Source organism: Microtus pennsylvanicus, chromosome 6 (assembly GCF_037038515.1).
Source record: "Microtus pennsylvanicus isolate mMicPen1 chromosome 6, mMicPen1.hap1, whole genome shotgun sequence".
In the NCBI taxonomy this organism is placed as follows: domain Eukaryota; kingdom Metazoa; phylum Chordata; class Mammalia; order Rodentia; family Cricetidae; genus Microtus; species Microtus pennsylvanicus.
In genome coordinates this window covers 25,391,945-25,413,296 of record NC_134584.1, presented here as the reverse complement: position 1 = coordinate 25,413,296, position 21,352 = coordinate 25,391,945, and the positions used below count along the sequence as shown (strand labels likewise).

Below are 21,352 nucleotides of genomic sequence, written 5' to 3'. Positions count from 1 at the left end.
AAAGGCATTTTTTTTTTCACTGTGTTCATTACTATACCTCAAGATGAAGAAGAAGCCAAATGCTGCTGCTGTTGCTTCTTCTTTTTCTTCTTCTTCTTTTTTTGGTTTTTCATGACAGTTTTTTTTTTTTTTTGGTTTTTTTGTTTTGTTTTGTTTTACGAGACAAGGTTTCTCTGTGGCTTTGGAACCTGTCCTGGAACTAGCTCTTGTAGAGCAGGCTGGTCTTGAACTCACAGAGATATGCCTGCCTCCTGAGTGCTGGGATTAAAGGCGTGTGCCACCACCGCCCGGCCATGACGGGGTTTTACTTTGTAATCCCAGCTCTCCTGGAACTCATTCTGTAGACCAGGCTGACCACAAGTTCACCTGCCTCTACCTCCTAAGGGCTGGAACTGAAGGCATTCACCACCACTGCCCAACTGTCAAATGCTTCTTAGGCTATGTCTATTCCCCAACATATCCAGAGGGGAGTAGAAAGACTTGGTTGTAGCAAGAGGCTAAGGAATCTCAATCTCTCTCTTTCTCCTTCGTGTGTGTGTCTGTCTGTCTGTCTGTCTGTTTGTCTAACTATGTATCAGCTTACTTCAAATTTATGATCTTCCTGCCTCAACCTCCAAGATAAAGAAAGAAGCCTGAAGACTCCAGACTACTTGGTAAAGTTGAAATGTATACAGTGGCCACTAAACAATACAGGCATATGGCTAGGAAGTTAGTTCAGCTGGAGAAATTATTGTTAAGAACATGTTTAAAAAACAAAAACAAACAACAACAACAACAAACAAAGCTCTTGTGATCCCAGAGCTGAAGAGTGGAGACAGGTGGAACCCTAGGACTCACTGGCCAGCTAGCCTAGCCTGCTTGGCAAGCTCCAGGCCCATGATAGATGCTGTCTTTAAAAAAAAAAGGTGGGTGGTGCCCAACAAGGGATACCCAAGAATGACTCCTGGCTTCTACACACATGCATGTAGAGAAACACACACACACATAAACACACACATACATAGAGGTACACATAAACACATACACAATGTACTTTAGTTCTTGAAAAAATTGTCTATGTTGCTTACTTAGGTCTGTCGTTTACACAAAGTGACTTCACCTACTCAAGTGCAAGTATTATTGAATTCCTGCTGTGTGTGAAACATGCTATGTCAAGATGAGTGAGACACACAAACAGACAGCATGAAGTCACCCCAAAGAGGAGGGAATATTGATGTGGGAGTGTCATATATCAATCTGTTGATTTCATTGGCTAAGCAATAAAGAAACTGCTAGGCCCATTGGATAGGCCCACCCTTAGGTGGGTGGAGTAAACAGAACAGAATGCCGGGAGGAAGAGGAAGTGAGGTCAGACTCCACAGCTCTCCTCTCCGGAGCAGACGCAAGAGAGACGCCATGCTACCTGCTCCAGGGAAGACACACGCTATGAAGCTCCGACCCAGGATGGACTTAGGCTAGAATCTTCCCGGTAAGACCGGTGCTATATAGATGATAAGAAATGGGCTAGTCCAGGTGCGAGAGTTAGCCTAGAAGAGGCCGGGTAGAAGTGAGCCAAGCGGTGTTTAAATGAATACAGTGTCCGTGTAATTATTTCGGGGCATGAGCTAGCCAGGCAGGCGGCTGGGGTCCGCCGCCGCCCTTATTACTACAAATGGCGCCCAACGTGGGGCTCGAACCCACGACCCTGAGATTAAGAGTCTCATGCTCTACCGACTGAGCTAGCCGGGCAGGCGGCTGGGGGTGTTTGGGGCCGCAGCCCTGCCACCCCATATTACTACAGAATATCAGCAGCTAAGCTTCACAGAGCTGTGTGCCAAAGTCAAGTGTTATCCCATCTGGGAGGAGGATTTGTCAAGTGTCCATTGCTAGGCAAGCTAAGATTTGTTCCTGTTTATAATAATTCACTGAAAAATTAGGGCAACATGAGGAGAAGGGGTTAACTCTTTAACTCTTTAAAAATATTTATTTAAAAGATTTATTTATTTATTTAATGTATATGAGTGTTTTATCTGCCTGCATGCCTTTATGCCAGGAGAAGCATCAGATCCTACTAGAGATGGTTGTGAACCACCGCGTGGTTGCTAGGAATTAAACTCAGGACCTCGCCGGGCGGTGGTGGCGCACGCCTTTAATCCCAGCCCTCGGGAGGCAGAGGCAGGCGGATCTCTGTGAGTTCGAGACCAGCCTGGTCTACAGAGCTAGTTCCAGTACAGGAACCAAAGCTACAGAGAAACCCTGTCTTGAAAAACCAAAATAAATAAATAAATAAACTCAGGACCTCTGGAAGAGTAGCCAGTGCTCTTAACTGCTGTGCCATTTCTCCAGCCTAACCCTTTAATTCTTTTTTTTTTTTTTTGGTTTTTCGAGACAGGGTTTCTCTGTGGTTTTGGAGCCTGTCCTGGAACTAGCTCTTGTAGACCAGGCTGGGCTCGAACTCACAGAGATCCGCCTGCCTCTGCCTCCCAAGTGCTGGGATTAAAGGCGTGCGCCACCACCGCCCGGCAACCCTTTAATTCTTATGTGGAAATAAAAACATTTCAAAATCACCAAGCTACTATCTGCGTGTTCTTCTAAAATATACTTATTTTTATTTTATATGAATGTTTTGCCTCCATGTGTATTCATGGACACCACATGTGTGCACGTGCCCTCTATGGGCAAAAACATGCAATTGGATCCCCTAGAACTGGAGTTATAGATGGTTGTGAGACACCATATAAGTTCTGGGTCCTCTGAAAGAGTGCTCTTAACTGCTGAGCTATCTTCCAGGCCCAGCTGTTTACCAACAGATAGAGATTAGAATATCCTTCGTAGGACAGGTTTTTCAGTCAGTGGGAATGACTCTTCTCATGAGATTTGATTCACAACCTAAAGATCAAACCTATGCTGGTAGCTGGATAACCGTAAGAGCAAGATAGAAACTGCTCTTAGTTTGTTTTCTCTTCATTCCCTTTCTTACTGTCCCTTAATTAAAGAAAGTATGTGTGCTAGGTAAGGCTAGATGGACGGAACCAATAGGACTGTAAAGGGGATCTATTATATTGCAAACAGAATTTACTAGAAAAGCTTACAGCCGATATGGGCCCTGTAGTTCAACAATGGCTGTCTGCATGCTGGAGACACAAAGAACCTAGTGGCTGCTCAGTCCAGGGAGCTGGATGCCTTAGCAGTCCCAATGTGGCGCTGAAGGCCTGAAAGATTCTTGGGGAGCCACAGGTCCAGGTTGGAGCCTGATATCCGTGCAGGGTAACAACAGTTGCAGCAATGAGGGTTGGTACACTCTCCAGTGGGATTTAAGACAGGCAAGGGAGCTGCACTGACGTTCTCTGCGCGTTTGTGTCAGGCTCACCTGCTGGGAGGTCAACCTACTCCTGAGGAATGTGTCCCGTGCCCCCCCCCCCCCCCAGTCAAGCTTTCCTGGAAATGTCCTCAGAGACCTGCCCATAGGTGTGTCTGTTGTTCATTCCAGATTCCACTGAACTGACAACCAAGATAATTCAGCCTGGCTGGAGAGAAGGCTCAGGAATTAGGAGAATTTGCTCTTGACCTGAATTTGGTTCTTAGTACTAACATTGGGTATCTTATAACTGTCTAGAACTCCAGCCCTAGGGAATATGAGACACCCCCCCCCATGAGCACCCACACATGAGTACACACACACACACACACACACACACACACACACACACACACACAAATATATATACTTAAAAAAACCAATGTTTATCAGTGAGTGAAAACTGACTCTAGTAGCAAGTATGAGTCTATGCCTGCTGCTGTAACAGAATACCTTACAGTTGGTAATTTATAGATAACAGGAAATTGCTTCCCACTGTTCTGGAGACTAGGAAAGTGCAGAACAAGGCTTCAGTAATTTTCAAGTTGGGAAGGGTGACCCTGTCCTTGTTGAGCCCTCTCACAGGGAAGGCTAGCCAGAGCCCTCTGATCTCTCTTACAAGGACATTCCCTCAGGACTTAATCACCCCCTCCAAGCCCCATTTCTTTTTTTTCTCATCTGTATTTACCTTTTAAAGCAGAATGGGATCGGACACTATATTTCCACTCACAGACCTTACTGAGTTACAAGACCTGGGGAAGCTTAGGATTTTATTCTCGGTACTTTAGAAAACAAATCACAAGGGGGAATTCCTCCGTTGTTTTAGCTTGTGTGCTTACTTCTAAGACTAGCACCTGCAGAATTTTAACTATAGGGATGAAAATTTTTAAGATGAAACTGAAGCCATCTTTTTTTCCTTTTAAGCATGAAGCTATATCTCAGAAAATTCCAAGTGCCAAATTATTTGGTCTAATAAGGAATCTAGCGCGACAGCTAAACACTTCAGACCACGAAGTTAATAGGTTACATTACACCTTACAATAAATGTTCTTCCAACCTACTGAATCAAACCTATAGTATCACAGAATCACATAGGAAGAAAGAAATGTTCTCTTCTTCTTAGTTTTCACACCATATGGATGTTTTAAATGTTAACAAAAATATACAAAAATCCTGGGAAATATATTATCAGAAGGAATGAAAGTAAGCATCAAACATAGACTTCTGGTGAAACTTAGTCTACTCCTTCCATGCGTGATGTGTCGTCATCTCCTCCCAGGGGTGGCATTTCTTCCCAGCAGCACTGGTATCATCCACAGTAGGATCATCCTCATCAATACCTCGACCAAGCTTGATCATCCTGTAGATCCCATTAGCATGTGTCTGGGGATCCTCTAGGCTGAAGCCAGAAGACAGGAGTGCAGTTTCTTTCTTTTTATTTTATTTTATGTGCCTTGGTGGTTTTCCTGCATGTATTTCTGTGAGTGTCAGATCTTGGAATTACAGACAGTTGTGAGCTGCCATGTGGGTGCTGGGAATTGAACCCGGGTTCTCTAGAAGAGCAGTGGGTGCTCTTAACCACTGAGTCATCCCTCCAGCCCACAGCGGGTGCTCTTAACCACCGAGTCATCTCTCCAGCCCCAGGAGTGCAGTTTCAAAGAAGCAGCTGGAGATCAACCCTGAGCACTCCATTATTGAAAAGGCAGAGGCCGACAAGAACGACAAATTTGTGAAGGATCTGGTCATCTTGCTGTGTGAAGCTGTGCTCCAAGCTCCATTTCTTTTTATTATTTTTTTCTTCTTTTATTCATTTCTTTCTTTCTTTTTCTTCTTTTTCCTTCCCCCTCCCCTCTTTTTCCAAGCCCCACTTCTTTTTTTTTAAGATTTATTTATTATGTATACAACATTCTGCCTCAATGTATGCCCACACGCCAGAGGAGGGCGCCAGATCTCATTACAGATGGTTGTGAGCCACCATGTGGTTGCTGGGAATTGAACTCAGGACCTCTGGAAGAGCAGCCAGTGCTCTTAATCACTGAGCCAGCTCTCCAGCCCCCAAGCCCCATTTCTTAACAATATAACATGAGGTTATGTTCTAACATATGAAGTGGGGAGGGGAGAGGAAGGGGCACATTCAGAAAATGGCAAACCAGCTGGCTTTTAGGTATTTAAAAACTCCGATTTGCTGGCTTTAATTCCTGGGAAGTGTGTAGATCAGAGACAGTGTCAAGTTTCCAGAATCATATATTACAACTGGGCTCGCCATCAGCGGATATTAAAGATCAGGGTATTAAAGTAATGTTTTAATGAACAATGACCTGAAGGGAGGGACATTTGCTAGGCAAATTTCTATCAAAAGCCAGTATTTCTGTTCATGAATTGGGCCAGATGTTGAAAACAAAAGCAACAGAATCTGTCTGGCAAATTCTCACAACTGAACCGAGGGGTCCCTTGACTTCTTCCTGGGAACCAACCTGGAAAAATCAGTTAATCTTTTGCTAGTTTTTGAGATGATTTTATTATAGCCCAGGTTGACCTGACTAAGTAGTCTGAGTCCAAATTCACAATCTTCTTGTCTGGCTTCCCAGGAGTTGCGTTGACAGGTGTGCTGGCCACTCCCACTTAGTCACCTATATTTTATTTCGGAGAGCTCTGGGAAGAAGAGCTGGGATTAAAAAAAAAAAGAAAAGAAAAGAAAGGAAAAAAAAAACCCAAGCCTATTGTTTAGAACAATGCACAGCAAGGTGCCGGACAGTTGAAAATTTAACTGCTAATGTTTATTGGCTCGTCCCAGTAGAGGAAAGTCTAACGAACTGCGGACAGTCTTCTTCTGTCTTACGCAGTAGCAAGTGCCCAAAAGGTGGAATTTAAACGGTGTGTGTGTGTTTTATTTACACTCTTGGCGTAAAATGAGAAATTTGTCGATAAGTTGGGAGACTAGATAACTCCTAACGGCTTTTGATGGCTTACCAGTTAGAAACAAAGCAAGGAACAAAAGTTTGAATTTGACAAAACATTTTATGGTCTCTTCAGTCTACCATTTAGTTCCTGTCTGTTCTGTCTCTCTTTTGTCTAATGTCTGAACGTCGTCCGGTGGGTTCGAAACCACTACGGAGGGATTCTGTTCAGCAAGCTTTCGGATGCCGAATTTCAAAGGTGCTGGCAAATAATTAAAGCCAAGGCTTTGAACGACTGCCCGCAACAACTTAGTGACCGCAGGATCATTGGACAAAGGGGACATTCCCTCTATCCAATCGTGGGGCAGTCCGGAGAGAACGCTCTCAGGATTGGCTAGAGCAAATATCCCTTCAGGTAGCGCCCCGCACCAATCAGAGGACGCCCGGAGGGGGCGGGCTCTGCCTGAGACAGACCAACCGAGCAAGAAGCCAGAAAAGGCGCTTAGACGCTCGGGCCAACAAGAGAGTGGGCGTGGCCCTCTCCAGGGCTGTGGGCGGGACCTCCCAGCCTGCGAAGCGAGAGCGGCAGTGGGTGTGTCCCACGGCCGGTGGGCGCGACTTGGGCGGGGCGAACCGTGTCAGCGGCAGAGCCGGATGCGGGCGGTACCGCGGCCGCCGCGGCCCTAGGGATGGGCGGAGCCCCGGCCGCTGGTGCTGGTGGCCGCGGCCGCTGCCGGAGCCCGAGCCTGAGCCGCCGCCTCTGCTGCCGCGCGTCGCTGCTTCGCCAGGCGGGGGAATGCTGGGGAAAGGGGGAGTCGGCGGTGGCGGCGGCACCAAGGCGCCCAAGCCTTCTTTCGTATCGTACGTGCGTCCTGAGGTGAGAGAGCGCCGGGCGAGCGCGGCGGCGGGTGGAGCGGCCGGGGCAGGGGCGCTTCCTGCCGGGTGCCGGGCGGGGCGAAGCGGCTGGACGCCTTGGGGCCTCCGGGCGAGCCTCGGCCCGGACCCCTGAGGCTGGCTGTGCAGGTGCTGGGGCAGGGCCCTGTCGCTCGTCACCCGCGCCTATGGGCGGGAGCCGGAGTCCGGAGCTGGGGCGCCCCAGGTATCCGGAGGGGAAGGGAGCAGAAGGGCTGCGTGGTCGGGACTCCTGCTAGGTTCCTCCAGCAGCCCGCAGCCTGGTGGGTATGCCTTACCCTGGACTTTCTCCGGGAATTTTGAGAGCTCGTCTGTCGCAAATCCTGCTGCCTTTAGTGCCATTTGATGCCACTGGCGGGACGTGGTGCACTGCTTCCCCGTCGGCGCTGCTGTAGGGAATGTGGGTCGGCCCTGGCCTCTTTCCGTCTCTCCCTAGAGAATCCTCCTCCCACTCCCTTTTCATCTCACTCCTTCCAATCTGTGCAGTTTTTAGTCAAGAAGCACAGTCACTGGGGAAATGAATTTCTGAGTTCCTACTATGTGCCGGGCACGATCCTGAACGCTTGTGATAAGTATCAGCGAACAGAACAAAGATCGCGTTCCCCGGGAGCTTACGTAAAAAGAGAAACAGTAAACGATATACATAAGTTAATTGTACGGTTTTTAGAAGATAATGGAGGAAAGGCATCCTTTCATTCTTGCAAGGTGGTATTTCAGTCAAGACTGGGAAGATGTTAGGAACCTGGGAAGAGTGGTCTAGGTAAGGGGTCCTGGACAGGGCAGGCTGCCTGTTGACAGTGTTCCTGGATGAGAAGACACAGGGAGGGAGAGCTACAACCTAGCCATGTTGAAGACCTCTGGGACTTATTTATCTTTTAATAGACGCCTTCTCATTTTGGATTTGTGAAGGTTGTATTCTGCTTCTGCGATTTTACTTGTTTGTTTGTTTGTTTGTTTGTTGGAGACAGGGTCTCTCTATTATGTAGCCTGGTTGTCCTGGAACTCGTTCTGTAGACCAGGCTGGCCTCCAACTCACAGAGATCCACCTGCCTCTGTTTCCGGAGTGCTAGGACTAAAGACGGTACTACGTATTGGGCCCAACTTCTGCAATTTGATCAGTAGTATGTAGGTAGGTGCTTTGCCAAATTCACTGCCTCCCAATGTCTTCTCACTTTTTACCTCTGTTAAGTGAGGAAACAGGTGGGCCAGGGATGTAAAATCAGAGACCTAGGGCCTTGCGACCTTTGCATATGTGTCTTAAAATCCAGACATCTAGTGGAGAGTAGTAAAATGGGTCCTATTTTTAGTCTTAATTTTCAAATAAAAACCACTTCCTCTGTCGGAACTTGATAGAGAGGCAGGGTCAGCTTCCATGTTCACCAGTCTCTCCCTGTATCCTCTAGAGGTAATGTGGTCAGTTTCTCATTATCTTTCTGTGATAGCACCCTAGTTGAAAGGTAACTTTGTAAGCTTTCCTAGTTTGCGGGAGTCAACTACAAGTGGGACGTTTTCTGAAGTGTGGTCAGAGTTCAAGCGGGCTCAGCTCCTTCATCTGAATGTGCACTCTTTGCCCACAGGCACCCCCGCTTGATATTTCCTCTGAGCGGTGGTCGGAAAGGCAACAAGTGGTTCAGCTCTCTGTGGTCACAGTTTTTGAGTCCTTTTAGAAGGCACTTTTGTGTTTCTGCATCGAAAACTGCTGTGAGGATGCTGGGCATCTTGGTTGGAGTTTGTACTGGATGAAGTTCTCAGCTGTGCGTGGTTTATTAAAGGATAATGGTGGGAGGAGGTGTGAAGGCAGTTTATTTTGAAGTAGACAGCTTTGCTAGCCACCATGCTGCTAGAAATGGATGAGCAGCCCTGAGAGTGTTGCTGATGTGGCTCAGAGTCTGATGCCCTCTTGGTTCACCCAGTGGTAGCCTCAGGACACTTCTGTGAAGACTGGCATCCACTCTTTCTACCCTCCTTCTGCTCTCCTGTCTGTCTGTCTTGTGTGTTCTGAGGACTATAGGTGAATTTTATTTATTTTGGTCTTCAGCTACGCCACCCCGAACCACACCACCCTGAAGAGGCCCCACCCCATCTGGTATTACTTTTTCCCTTTGTGCAGTGCTGGAGAGAAACTCTAGGGTCTCCATCGTGACAAATGCTCTACCACTGAGCAACATCCCCAGCCCTTCACTCCGACTTTGTACTAGCCTTTCCTTGTTGGTAATTTTGTCAGCTAAGATGCTTTCTTCTTGGTGGTTGGCTGAGTTGCCAGAACCTTTACACCTTGTAGTGTAATGATGCCTGCTCCTGGTGATAAGCCTGTGGATCACTTCTTAGAACTTGCAAAGGCAGCTTCAGAGAGCCAAAATGGAATCTATCAAGGGTCAGTACTTCCTGTTCAAAAGCATTCACTAAGTAGTTGAAGATGAAGTTGTTGAATATGATCTCTCTCTCTCTTTTTTTTCCCCCTGTGATCCAAAGGAACTGCATTTGATAGCGTAGAGTAGTAGCTGACTCCAGCATTTGATAGCCTGAAATGTAGGGTAGTAGCTGACTCCAGCTTTTGGACCTCTGCCTAAGTAACCCGAGTTGTTTTGTCATCGATTCTCCCGAGCATGGTAGGTGAAATCCTGAACTGTGGCTTAGGACCTTTAGTCATGGCATGATCTGTTCAGAGGGTAACTAGTAAGTGGGAAGCTGGTGGAGGTGTCCAGGAGGCAGGAATCTGGGGCCACCTTGCTGCTAGATAGATAGCTGGCGCCTAGAAACATCACTGCACCCCTATCCTAGCCCGGCCTTGGACACAGGTTAGACTGTTCCTGGCAGTGTGTAGCAGACATGTTGAGCTGTGTTCCAGGGACACATCTGGTGATACTTTGAGTACAAAACCACGTTCAGTGTGAAAATGGAACACCTGTTTGAATTATGATGTCAGGAGCCAAAAGTGTTCACTGTAGAAAAGACAGATGAAGTTATAGCAAAGGTTAAATGACAGTTAGACACTTGCGCTGCTTATTAGATTTTTTTTTTTTTTTTTTTTGGTTTTTCGAGACAGGGTTTCTCTGTAGCTTTGGAGCCCATCCTGGAACTCCCTTGGTAGACCAGGCTGGCCTCGAACTCACAGAGATCCGCCTGTCTCTGCCTCCCAAGTGCTGGGATTACAGGCGTGCGCCACCACCGCCCGGCTTGCTTATTAGGTCTTGCAGAGGACCTGAGTTTGGTTCTCGGCACCAACAGCAGCACGTTGCAACCCCTATAACTCCAGAGTCCCTCTTCTGGCCTCCTCAGACACACACTTGTGGCACACATTCACATACACACTCACAGACACAAAAATAAAAATCTTACAAAAAAAGGGGGGGGGCTGGATTTGTTGCTAACCGCCCATGTAGTGAACTTGTGCTGGGGAGATGGTGCAGTGGATAAGGGAACCTGCTGCCGCATGCATCCAAGAACCCGAAGAACCTGAGTTCAATCTACGGGTCTCAAATGGCAGGAGAGAAGTGACTTTCACACCGTGGCATGTGAGCACCCCACATGTACACACACTCTCTGAATAGGAAATTACAAACTTGCTAACTTAGAATGCATCCTATTAGATAAATGTGTACAATGTATGGGTGTGGGTGGAGCTTACCAGTGGGATTAATACTACCAGTTACATTCTCTCAGCTGCCACTTTCACCAAAAATGGATTCTGTAAACATCGCTCCATATCAGTTGTTAAGCTACAGTTAGGCCTTTGTTCTTCAGTGGAGAATAGCGATAGGAGAGGCCCGGTAGTGCAGGTAGCTGAAGTAATTGATGTTCAGATGGGATGATTCTGTACTTAGAAAACTGAGACTGAATGACAGTTCTGATTCTTCAAATTTACCAGTTCTTTCCTAAGCTACCTTAACATTTTTAAAAGGATTTATTTATTTTATTTTATGTGTGTGAGTGTTTTCCCTGAATATGTACTACATGTTTCCCCTGGTGTCCAAATATGACAAAAGAGGTCATCTGAGCACCTGGAACTGGAGTTACAGATAGTTAGTTATAAGTCACAGTTGGGTGCTGGGAATCGAATCCGGGACTTCTCCAAGAGCAACAAGTATTCTTAACTGCTGAGTCATTTCCCCAGCCCTTTTGGCCATTTTTAATGATTAGATATGGCCAGTGACTGAGCCCAGAAGCTTGTAGGAGAGGACGACCGGCAGTACTAGGAGGAAGGTGCATTTTGACAGAAGTGCCTTCTGTCGGGATTCAGTGCTAAATAGAAAGCTTCACTGGTGCTTGTGTGTTCTTTAAAATCAACCTGGAGAACGTTAGCTCTCAAGGTGCAGCCACATACACCCATTTTTTACATGGCGTTCTAAATGTGGTTAAAATGTACTTTGCTCGTGGAGTGTCCTCATTGTTTGATTTGGATACACTAGTCATAGTACCAGTAACTTGTGGATGTTTTTAGATTAAGGAGAAAATATAACCTGTCCCCCATATTACAGATGTGCAAACTGAGGCTCCACAAAGATAAATACCCTTGCACATGGGCACAGCAGGGTGGCTGAACAAAGAACTGTCTCCTAAAGAGCCAGCAGCGACAGCCCCAGCATGTAGGAACTCAGGAAAGGTTTTGTATGGTCTTGGGTGGTGTGAGAGAGCAGGCCAAGAAACAGCGCTCCTCCTAGAGTTCCCTTAGTGATGGAGTGTGACCTGGAAGGTGGGTGAGCCAAGTAAAGCCTTTCTTCCTCTAGTTGCTTTTGGTCAGAGTGTTTTATCACAGCAACAGAAATACTAAGACAGGGAGAAAAGGCAAGAAGAGAGATGGAGATGGAAAAGGAATTTTTTTTACTGTAAGAACTATACGTTTTTTCTTTATCTCCCAAGGAAACAAATGCATTTATTTCCTAGTCCTTGTGTAGGACCATTTCTTTGGTGAGGACTGAACATGTAATCCTGTATTTGTGGCAATTTGATCCTACCATACAGTATTTAAATGGGAATGGTCTGATTCTGTGTTTCCTTCTCCATTGATTTGTGGAGTCAGGAGATTTTCGTTAGCATAACAGGCTTGTTTCCATGGCTGTGGCGCACTGAAGTGCTTTCTCACTTGTACCTTTCCATGACAGTTCCCCTTGGTTGTTGTTAGGTGCTGCTCTGAGACTTACTGAAGGTACAGGGACTCTTGGCTGTCTTCGTCTTGAGAGGCCCTGTTTTCCAGCTCAGCAGATGCTTATATCAGCCTCTACTCTGTGTACCCAGTATTCCAGGCATCCAGTCAAGCTATTGTGGTCTACAGAATAGACACCAAAAAATTTAAAACATTTTGTTTTGTGTATATTTTGATACCGTGTCTACCTATGTAGCCCCAGCTAGCATTGAACTCCATGTAGACCAATTAGTCTGGAAATCAAGCTTGCTTCCTTAGCCTCCTGAGTGCTAGGATTACAAAGGTACACCATCATGGCCAACTTGATGTAAGGATCACTTACTTTGATGACTTTGATGGATAAATAGTATGAAGAAGAAATTAGCTTATCCTCAAACAGATATTCTGCCTCACTCCTGGCGGTAAAAATACTTTTAAAGGCAAAGTTTAGATGTATTGCTTTTTGTTTTTTTGCATGGTTTTTGTTTTGATGGGTTTTTGTTTCTTTGTTTTCTTTGGGGGGGGGATGGGGACAGGGTTTCTCGCTAGCCTGGCTGCCCTGAAACTTGCTCTGTAGTTCAGGGTGGCCTCAAACTCAGAGATCCACCTGACTTTGCCTCCCAAGTGTTAGAGTTAAAGGCAGACACTATCACTTTCTGGCTTAGATGCATTACTTTTTTGTTGTTTTTACATTTGAAATTTAGTACACACACACACACACACACACACACACACACACACACACACACACGAGCCCATGTGCACGCCCAGCGTGTTTATAGAGGACAACTCTGAGGATTTGGTTCTTTTCTCCTTCCATGGTGTAGACCCCAGGAATTGAACTCAACGTTGTCAGGCTTGGAGACAAGAGCATTTACTCACTCAGCCATCTCCATGGCCCTGCTTTTTTTTTTTTTAAATCTATAACGCCATAGCCTTTTCTTCATTTTGAACATTTTTTTTTAAAAAGCTTAGACACTTTCCCCATTGGTTTTTAATGCATCCAGTGCTTGCCATCTGTGTGTATGAGACACACTGCTTTTCTTCTGTTAATGCAATATTAAAATGTACAGCCTGGTCCTCTTCCCTTAGCAAGTATTTATTTATTTATTTATTTTTAAAGATTTTTTTTATTTTATTTATTATGTACACAGTGTTCAGCCTCCATGTATGCCCTCAGGCCAGAAGAGGGCACCAGATCTCATTACAGATGGTTGTGAGCCACCATGTGGTTGCTGGGAATTGAACTCAGGACCTCTGGAAGAGCAGTCAGTGCTCTTAACCTTTGAGCCATCTCTCCAGCCCCAAGTATTTATTTATTATAATTAATTAGTTGGGCTGGGGATTGAACCTAAGGCCTGAGGTGTTAGGCAAGCACTCTAGCACTGAGTTGTATCCTCATTGCCCCCGCCAAATTACCTCAAAGTTGGTGGTTGCTGATAATGATTTAATAGGCCACAGGAGGACATCAAAACTTTTTCCTGCTGGGCAGTGGTGGTGTACACCTTTAATCCCAGCACTCGGGAGGCAGAGGCAGGCAGATCTCTGTGAGTTCGAGGCCAGCCTGGTCTATAAGAATTAGTTCCAGGACAGGCTCCAAAGCTACAGAGAAACCCTGTCTCAGAAAAAAAAAAAAAAGAAAGAAAAAAAAAAGTTCTTCCTAAAACAATCACTTTCTTAGCTGTGGCTTTAGTTTGATGATCCGTCCAAGCTTCCGCTTTTTTTTTTTTCTCCTACATGTGTTTCCTGTGGCATCTCCCTGGGTCAGATCCAACACTATACAATTTGCAGATGGTGCATCCGAAGGCTCTGCCAAGTAGCACTTCCTGCATTCTGACCAAACAGCTGCCACAGGCTGCCATCCTCTTAGGGCCAGTTCATCCTTTACACCCTCCTGCCATCTCCAGCATTACTCCCAGGATGGCAGTGGAACTCAGTCAGCGGCAGATGTATGAGGGCACCAGAAGGACAAAGTCAGAACCTTAGGATGCAGGAAGAACCTTAGGATGCAGAAAGGTACATCCTAAGTATCCTCAATCCTAAATGGTTACTAAGTTAAAGCTGTCATTCTTTTCTGCATGTCCTCAGCAGGATGTTGGATGCTTTTGGACTGTTCTGCATGGAATCATCCCATGTGACAAGTGGGTTTCAGAAAGAATCTGTTTGGCGTTTGTTCAGGCCTTGTCTGTGCATATGTGTTTGCATGTATGTGTTGTGTGGTTGCAATGCAGATGTGTAAAACTTTCCAGGCTGCATGTGGTTATCAGATTTGAAGATGGACTGCCCCATATTCATAGGGTATGTACAAGCTGTTTAACAGCAGGGAATTGTCCTTGTGTCTCATCAATAGGTTTGCAGCCTTTGAAGCTGCATTCTTCACTTTGCTAGGCTTATGCTCACAGTGGCACCTGGGGACTTCTGTGCAGTTTAGGGACTAACAGAGGTAGGTGTTCACAGCAGGTGGAGTGGTTACTTTGTTGTTGTTTTAATATTTATTTTAGTCAGCTGGGTTCAGAGGCAGAGGCAGGCAGATCTCTGTGACTTGGAGGTTAATCTGGTTTGTATACATAGTTCTAGACCAGCCACAGCTACATAGTGAAACCCTGTCTCAAAAAGAAAAAAAAGAAGATTTTATTTTTATTTGAAGTAGAGTGTCACTATATAGACCAGGATGGCTTTGAATTCACAGAGATCTGTCTGTCTCTGCTTCCCAAGTGCTGAGATCAAAGTTGCACACCACCATGCCCTGCAAAATTAATTTTATTTTTAAAGATTTATTTTAATTATCTGTATGTGTGGGTATTTGCACATGAATGCAAGTGTCCACAGAGGTCAGAGGTGTTAGATCCCCTTAGAGCTGGGGTTATAGACAGTTGTGAGCCACCTGAGGTGGGTTCTGGGAATTGAACTTAGGTCCCGAGGAAGAGCAGTATGTCCTCTTAACCACTGAGCTATTTTTCCCAGCCCTGATATATTTTATATTTAGTTGTTTGTGCATGTCACATTTTGGCCAAGACTTGACCTGGAACAAACTGGGTATCCCAGACTGGCCTCAAACCTTTCGTGATCCTCCTGCATTAGCCTCCTAGGTGCTGGAAGGCTATATCTGACTTTGAACTAGAATAATCTGTTGCTTCGGGAAGAAGATGGAGAGAAATGAGGTGGAAGGACACTGGAGCCCACCTCCACCCCTGCACACCTTGTGGGACATAACTACAGAAAGCAAAAGCTTGCCAATGGCTCCACATGCTAGCAGGGGAGGGCAGCTCCTTTAAACCTCTTGTTTTCCAGCTGGAGAATTGGAATGGTAGTAACACCCTTCTTATATCACAGGTGTGTGACCACTCATGACCATTAACTCTGACTGCCTTTAGGAAGCTCTTGGTGGAATTCTTGGCACATAGCCTTCTATAAGTATAGGTGATTATTATTATGGTGATGATGATGATGCCACTAGGGTGTTCCATACAGTGCTTGCTTAGTCATCTTAGAGGCAAGAACTCTTTCTGGCTAAGGTGTTAATAAGTGGAGTGTTTTGTTGTGGTGGTTGCCATGGTTGCCGTGAGAGGAAAGTTCACTGCGGTAACAGTAGTTTTCACTATCTCTGAAAGATTCTTTTCCTTTTTTGTTCCTTTATATGTTGAGAATGATTTGATTATATTTAAAATTCGACCTAGTAAGAACACAGGCGTCAGCGTTTTTCTTTATTAACATTGGCCTTTGGCATTTTACTGGTTTCATTGTGTGCCCTAGACTGACTTTTCCTCTTTGCTTATTTCTATCTGGCTTTTCTGTCAAAGGCCAAATTTTGTCCATTTATCACATGTGTCCAGGGACTCAGTTAAGGTATGAGTGGATCAAATGAAATTACAATTAGCTTAAGCAAAATCAAATGCCTTCTGTTTATTTCAAAGGCATTTCCAGGACTGTGCTGTTTTGGCTTACTAGTTCAGTAGTCCATTTCTTGTGTCCATCTTGTATTATCAGGGTTGGGAGGTAGCCTTTCACAGGTAGCATTTACCTCCTCTATTGCTTGCTTTGGGGGAAGAGAGCCAAAATGTCAGGGTCTAAGTATCACCTTGAACTCACAGCGATTTACCTGTTTCTGCCTCCTGAGTGCTGGGATTAGAGGCGTGCACCACCACCACCCAGCTCCCTTTTTGTCCTTAATGATTATTGTTTTCTACCTGCTCAGTAAGTAGCAAGGCCCGGCGTGGCTAGAGAAACTCCAGTGTTCCCTGGGTGTTGTGCCCAAGAACTCAGTAGGTCAAACACTCAGTATGTGGCACACAGAAGGCAGGGATACCGTGAGGCACTGGAAGCCCATCAGCTGTTGTGGGTAAGGTTGCCACTGTGAGAGACTGGAGCAGAGAGACAGCTAAGGAGTAGACTGGTCATGGTGGGAGCTTGGGGATGGGAAAGATGGCCATATCACAGAAGAGCTTCAACCTATGATTCTAGAGGTTTCTGGTTCTGGATCAATCACTTCATGGTGACCTTAGATGTGGACTTCACCTTTCTGTCTCCTTTCTCCTGTGACATGGATAGGTATCTTCCCCGCAGTCTTATTTTAGAGGTGAGAAGTACATGTAAAATATTCTGCTCCATACTGGCCTTGTGGAAGATGCCTGACAGCTTATAAGCTTATAGATGTTCTTATTATTAATAGCTAGAACTGGAAGATTCTTTATTTGTTCAGCATCTTTGTGTACCTACCATTGCTTAACACTGGCTAAAATTAGGAATCCAAAGAAACTGTATGCAGGAGCTTCCCATTGTGTTGGAGGGACAGCAGGTCTCCAGATGGCTCTAGAGCATGGAGGTAGGAGCTGGCTGCCTAAGAGGGAGGCATGCCCAGTGTAGAGAAGGCTCTTCACAAAGCACTGGGCTTCTGTGAAGGCTGCTGGGACTTGGAAAGGTCAGGCATACAGTGGGATTTGGTGTGGGAAGGAGGGGGCAGACAAGAAGACAGGCAGACAAGAGGGACAGCTTGAAAGCTTACAGGTGTGTTGGGAATGTGTGGTTGGGCATCTGTCTGCATCTTTCACAAGCATACGCATCTCTGCATGGCAGTGAAAAAGAGGTAAATCTGCAGGAACTTTTTCAGTTCGGGAAGGATTCCTTACCACCAGGTCAGCCTGACTCTTAACAAGCCAACAGGCAAACTCTATTTGCCCCTCGCTCCAAGGCTTTTAACTTCTCCTGGTTCTTTAAGCAATGTGGAGCAGTTCCGGGGAAGATGATGGGGCGTGAGCCACAGAAGGCAGTGCCATATGTCTCTGCAGCTGCTGTTAATCACATCCCTTAGCTTAGGCTATAAAGCAGTGTCAGCCCAGTACTGACTGCCACCTGTCACCTTTCTTCCAGCACTTGTGCACATCCAGACAAGGCCATCGTTACTTTCCACATATTAGCATCCTCAAGCCTCAATTTTCTGGACTATGAGTGGGAATAATAATAATATTGTGTAGTTCAAAAGGGTGCTATTAGTCTTACATGAAATGATTCATTGAAAGCTGGTAACACAATATTTGATGGATGCTAATTGTTAATTGTTTTTGTTTAGTTTTTATGTTTTTGGTGCTGATATTGAACCTGGGTCTCACTCATGGTACACAAGTGTGCTAACACTGAGCTATACCCCCAGGCCTATATTGTTAATTATAGTTATTCCTCACTACCCCAGAAACTGCAGTTGTGTGTGTGTGAGTGCGTGTGACTGCATGTGTACTTGCGTACATATTTTCGTTTCCTGAACTGAGTACCAGGAGGAAGTGGATGGGAAGGAGGTGTCCTCACACTGTGGATAAGCCCACGATTTTGTAGGTTTCCTGTTCGGATTCAGCCACTTGATAGTGACCTTAGACCTGGGACTGTTCCTTCTTTGAGACTTCTCACTATAAAATTTGTACAGCTGTCTTTCTTGAAGACTTGTTTTGAAGAGGAGAAGAAATAAACCATATAGACCCAGATCAGGACCTGACGGGTACCTTGTCTCTACTGGGAGTATGCCATCCCCTGTGGCCACCCAGGCCTCCCTGCCTGTACCTGTGCCTTTTCACAGGAGTTCAGAGTTTCTTTGATGTCCTTCTGCATCAGTATCGTGTCCAAGGCTTTGAGGGAGGCCTGGGATTGGAGCAGCATGAGAAGTGTTGCATTGATCCGGTTTAGCTTGGTTTCCTTCTCTGAAGTCAGCCTCTCAAGTTTCTGCCAGTACACTCCTTTCCCTCACTAGCCTGTAATAGGCAGTCACAGCCGCAGAGTGTCCTCTGTGGCACCTCGGTGACAGTGTCTTCATTTGTATCAGCACCCTCCCTGTCTAGAGCTTCTTCTGCTTCCCGTCTGTACTGCCTTGAGATCTGCACAACTCAGCAGCAGGGGCCCTGTCTAGTGCAGCTTCCATTTCCCACCTCAGAGCCCTGTCTGTCCAGCCTTTACACTCACCTACATCTAAGGCTAAGTAAGGCTCTCTCAGAACCCTACCTGCTTGTGGTTTTGATAAGAAAGCCTGTCTTGGCTTCAGAGGTCCAGGCTGTGGCTGTTTCTGTTCTCTGAGACCCAAGGTCTCATTTCCTGGTTTGAGAGAATTAAATTTCCTGATTTAGAGGGTGTTTTGTTTTAATGACAGGGTTTCTCTGTGTAGCCCTGGCTGTCCTAGAACTCCTCTGTAGACAAGGTTGGCACTGAACTCAGAGATCTGCCTGTTTCTGCCTCCTGAGTGTGGGTTTAAAGGAATGCGCCACCAGGGGATCAGATACACAAAATAAAAGAACAACAACAACAAAATCAAGAGATTCAGATGTGCCCCAGGGATGGGGAAGGTCATGGATTGGGAAGGGAGACTTTTTTTTTAGCTTTAGAATTAGAGGGACTTTCTTACTGCAGTTTCAAATGCAACCAAATGAGAAACCCAGAGAGAGAAGAGAAAAAGGTGAGGTGCAGCTTGTAAAGCTCCTGGAGGGGCGGTGCTTAGCCCCTTCCCACTGTGTTCTGCAGTCTTTCTTCTAGGCAGCATCTCCCTTTCTTTTCACCTGTGGTGTAGAATGCAGGCAGCTCTGGCTCTTTTTTTGGTGCCGTTGAGTGCTCTTCTGTCTTGCATATTAATTGCTGTGTCTGTTTTCCAGCAGAGCCAGAAGCCCCTTGAGGTCAAGCGCTTGAGCCACCTTCTCACTGGTCTTGTTGAATTCTGGTGGCTTCAGAAAGATGGTGGTGGATGAGGCCAGCTCTAGGATAGTACCTCAGAAGACACCTGTGGGGAAGCATCATTTAGAGGAGTGTATTAGTTGTTAAGCTAGTGACTTGTTAGGTGCCTGGAACGTGTGTGTGTGTGTGTGTGTGTGTGTGTGTGTGTGTGTGTGTGTGTGTGTGTGTGATGAACCCTAACTTCATCACTTTAGCTGTGGGAACCTTGAAGGGCATTACTTACCCTTTTAAAGTTTTATTGGCCTTCTCTGTAAAGTGGGAGTGAAAATTCCTTACACTCGCTGTGTTCCAGGACAATTGTAAATGCTGTTCAGCACATTTGTAGATGGCAATGTCAATGTCAGAAAGTTGGACACATATGTAAAAGTAAATGACATAGGCAAGGCATCTATGAGTGGACATTGTAAACATCAAAAATTGCATTCAAATGTTTTAGGCAATAGATGCTTAGTCTGGAATGCTAGTCTCCAGCTAGCCTCTTAGATGAAGATATCTCTGGCTGAAACTGAACAGGAGAGTCCTTAAAGACCAGGTATGTAGTTATCTGTGTGGTATTGTTACCTTGAACCAGACAGATTGTCAGTTAGTCTCTTATTGCATGTCTGTCTGCCTACCTATCTGTCTTTAGATGCTCTTCTGTTGACTTCTTATCAAACAAAGTACTTGGTGCCTGCAATGGCCAGAAGCAGTGTGTATAGCTAGTAGAGGAGAGCTGTGATCAGCAGCAAAGCCATTACCCTGTCCTGCTCTTTGAATCAGGAGGCTCAGGGAATGAGTCGCCCAGTAAGGCTGGCTCTGAGGGAGCCAGTCCTTCTACAAGCACCTCCAGGAAGAATCTAGCTCCCTAGAATTGACAGTTGTCGATTCATCCAGGCTCTGATCTGTATCATCAGTGAGAAAACTTGTGTTTAAAATCTGAACTTGAATGTGCCCCTGTTCTCTAGAATAGAAAAACTAGGCTATGTTCCAAGAAGTCAGCTCAGAGAGCAGCTTGACAATATCTGGCACTAGCCACCTGCATAGTGTGTTAGCTTTCTGCCGTTGTACTAGATCCCTGCGGTAATTTTTAATTCTCTGGACAGTAAGGAGCTGAGGTCTCTTTGGCTTATGTGTTTGAAGGGTCTAGTCCCTGATTCGTTAACCATGTTTTTTCCTGAGATGAGGTAGCACATCGTGGTAGGAGTGTGTGGTGGGACAAAACTGACCTCATGGCAGAAGGCACCAGGGTCCCATCATCTGCATTGAGGGAAGCCCTAGACTTCCACTGCACCACATTGCTTCAGGTTTCCATCACCTCCCAATAGCGCCAGACCAGCAGTCAGACCTTTAACAAGGAACTTTCTTTGGTGGACAATCTAGAGTCTAACTCTAGCACTTAGGAATTTCTAGTGGAACTGTTATTTTATTCTTTCAATAACTCCTAGCACTGAAGACTTACTGGAGAAGGACTTGTTTCCATACGTTTTGATGTATATGCTCTTTCGGTAGGCTTTCAGTGCCAATTTGTTCTCTGTCGAGGTAGGAACTGAAGGTAAAAACCCATGAAGGTACAGTCTAAGCCCTGAGTTGCCATCATTTCTTAGCAAGGAAGATAACTAGGTAAGAGATAACTGCAGTCAAGTATGGGAAGCACTGTAACAGAAGTGTAGAGTATCTTGGGCATCCAGAAGAGGGCCCCTTGGCAGTCTTAAGAGGAAGGCTGGATCAGGTAAATCTCTACAAAGGAGGGGATGTGTGGATAGTGGATTGGATAGAGTCCTGGATGGACAGGGTTGGAGACCTGTATGTATGGAGTGGTCTTAGTACATGCACAGGGGTGGGGGTCACACAGAGGCAGTAAGACTTGGTAGTCATAGGAGCATGCCAGGACTGATCTAGATA

The 21,352-nt window shown here is 45.8% G+C and overlaps 1 protein-coding gene across 2 annotated transcripts in view; it reads left to right on the top strand.

Moving 5' to 3' along the window:
* The first annotated feature begins 6,884 nt into the window (after positions 1-6,884).
* Mtmr12 (myotubularin related protein 12) overlaps positions 6,885-21,352 on the top strand; it is a 95,219-nt gene continuing 80,751 nt past the window's right edge. The window contains exon 1 of one of the 2 annotated variants that reach the window (XM_075975861.1): positions 6,885-7,111. In XM_075975861.1, coding sequence (XP_075831976.1) covers positions 7,031-7,111 — 81 coding nt within the window. In that variant the 5' untranslated portion in view covers positions 6,885-7,030. Of the gene's footprint in view, positions 7,112-7,180; positions 7,334-21,352 lie in introns of those variants that run through there. The other variant, XM_075975862.1, reaches the window with a different exon arrangement.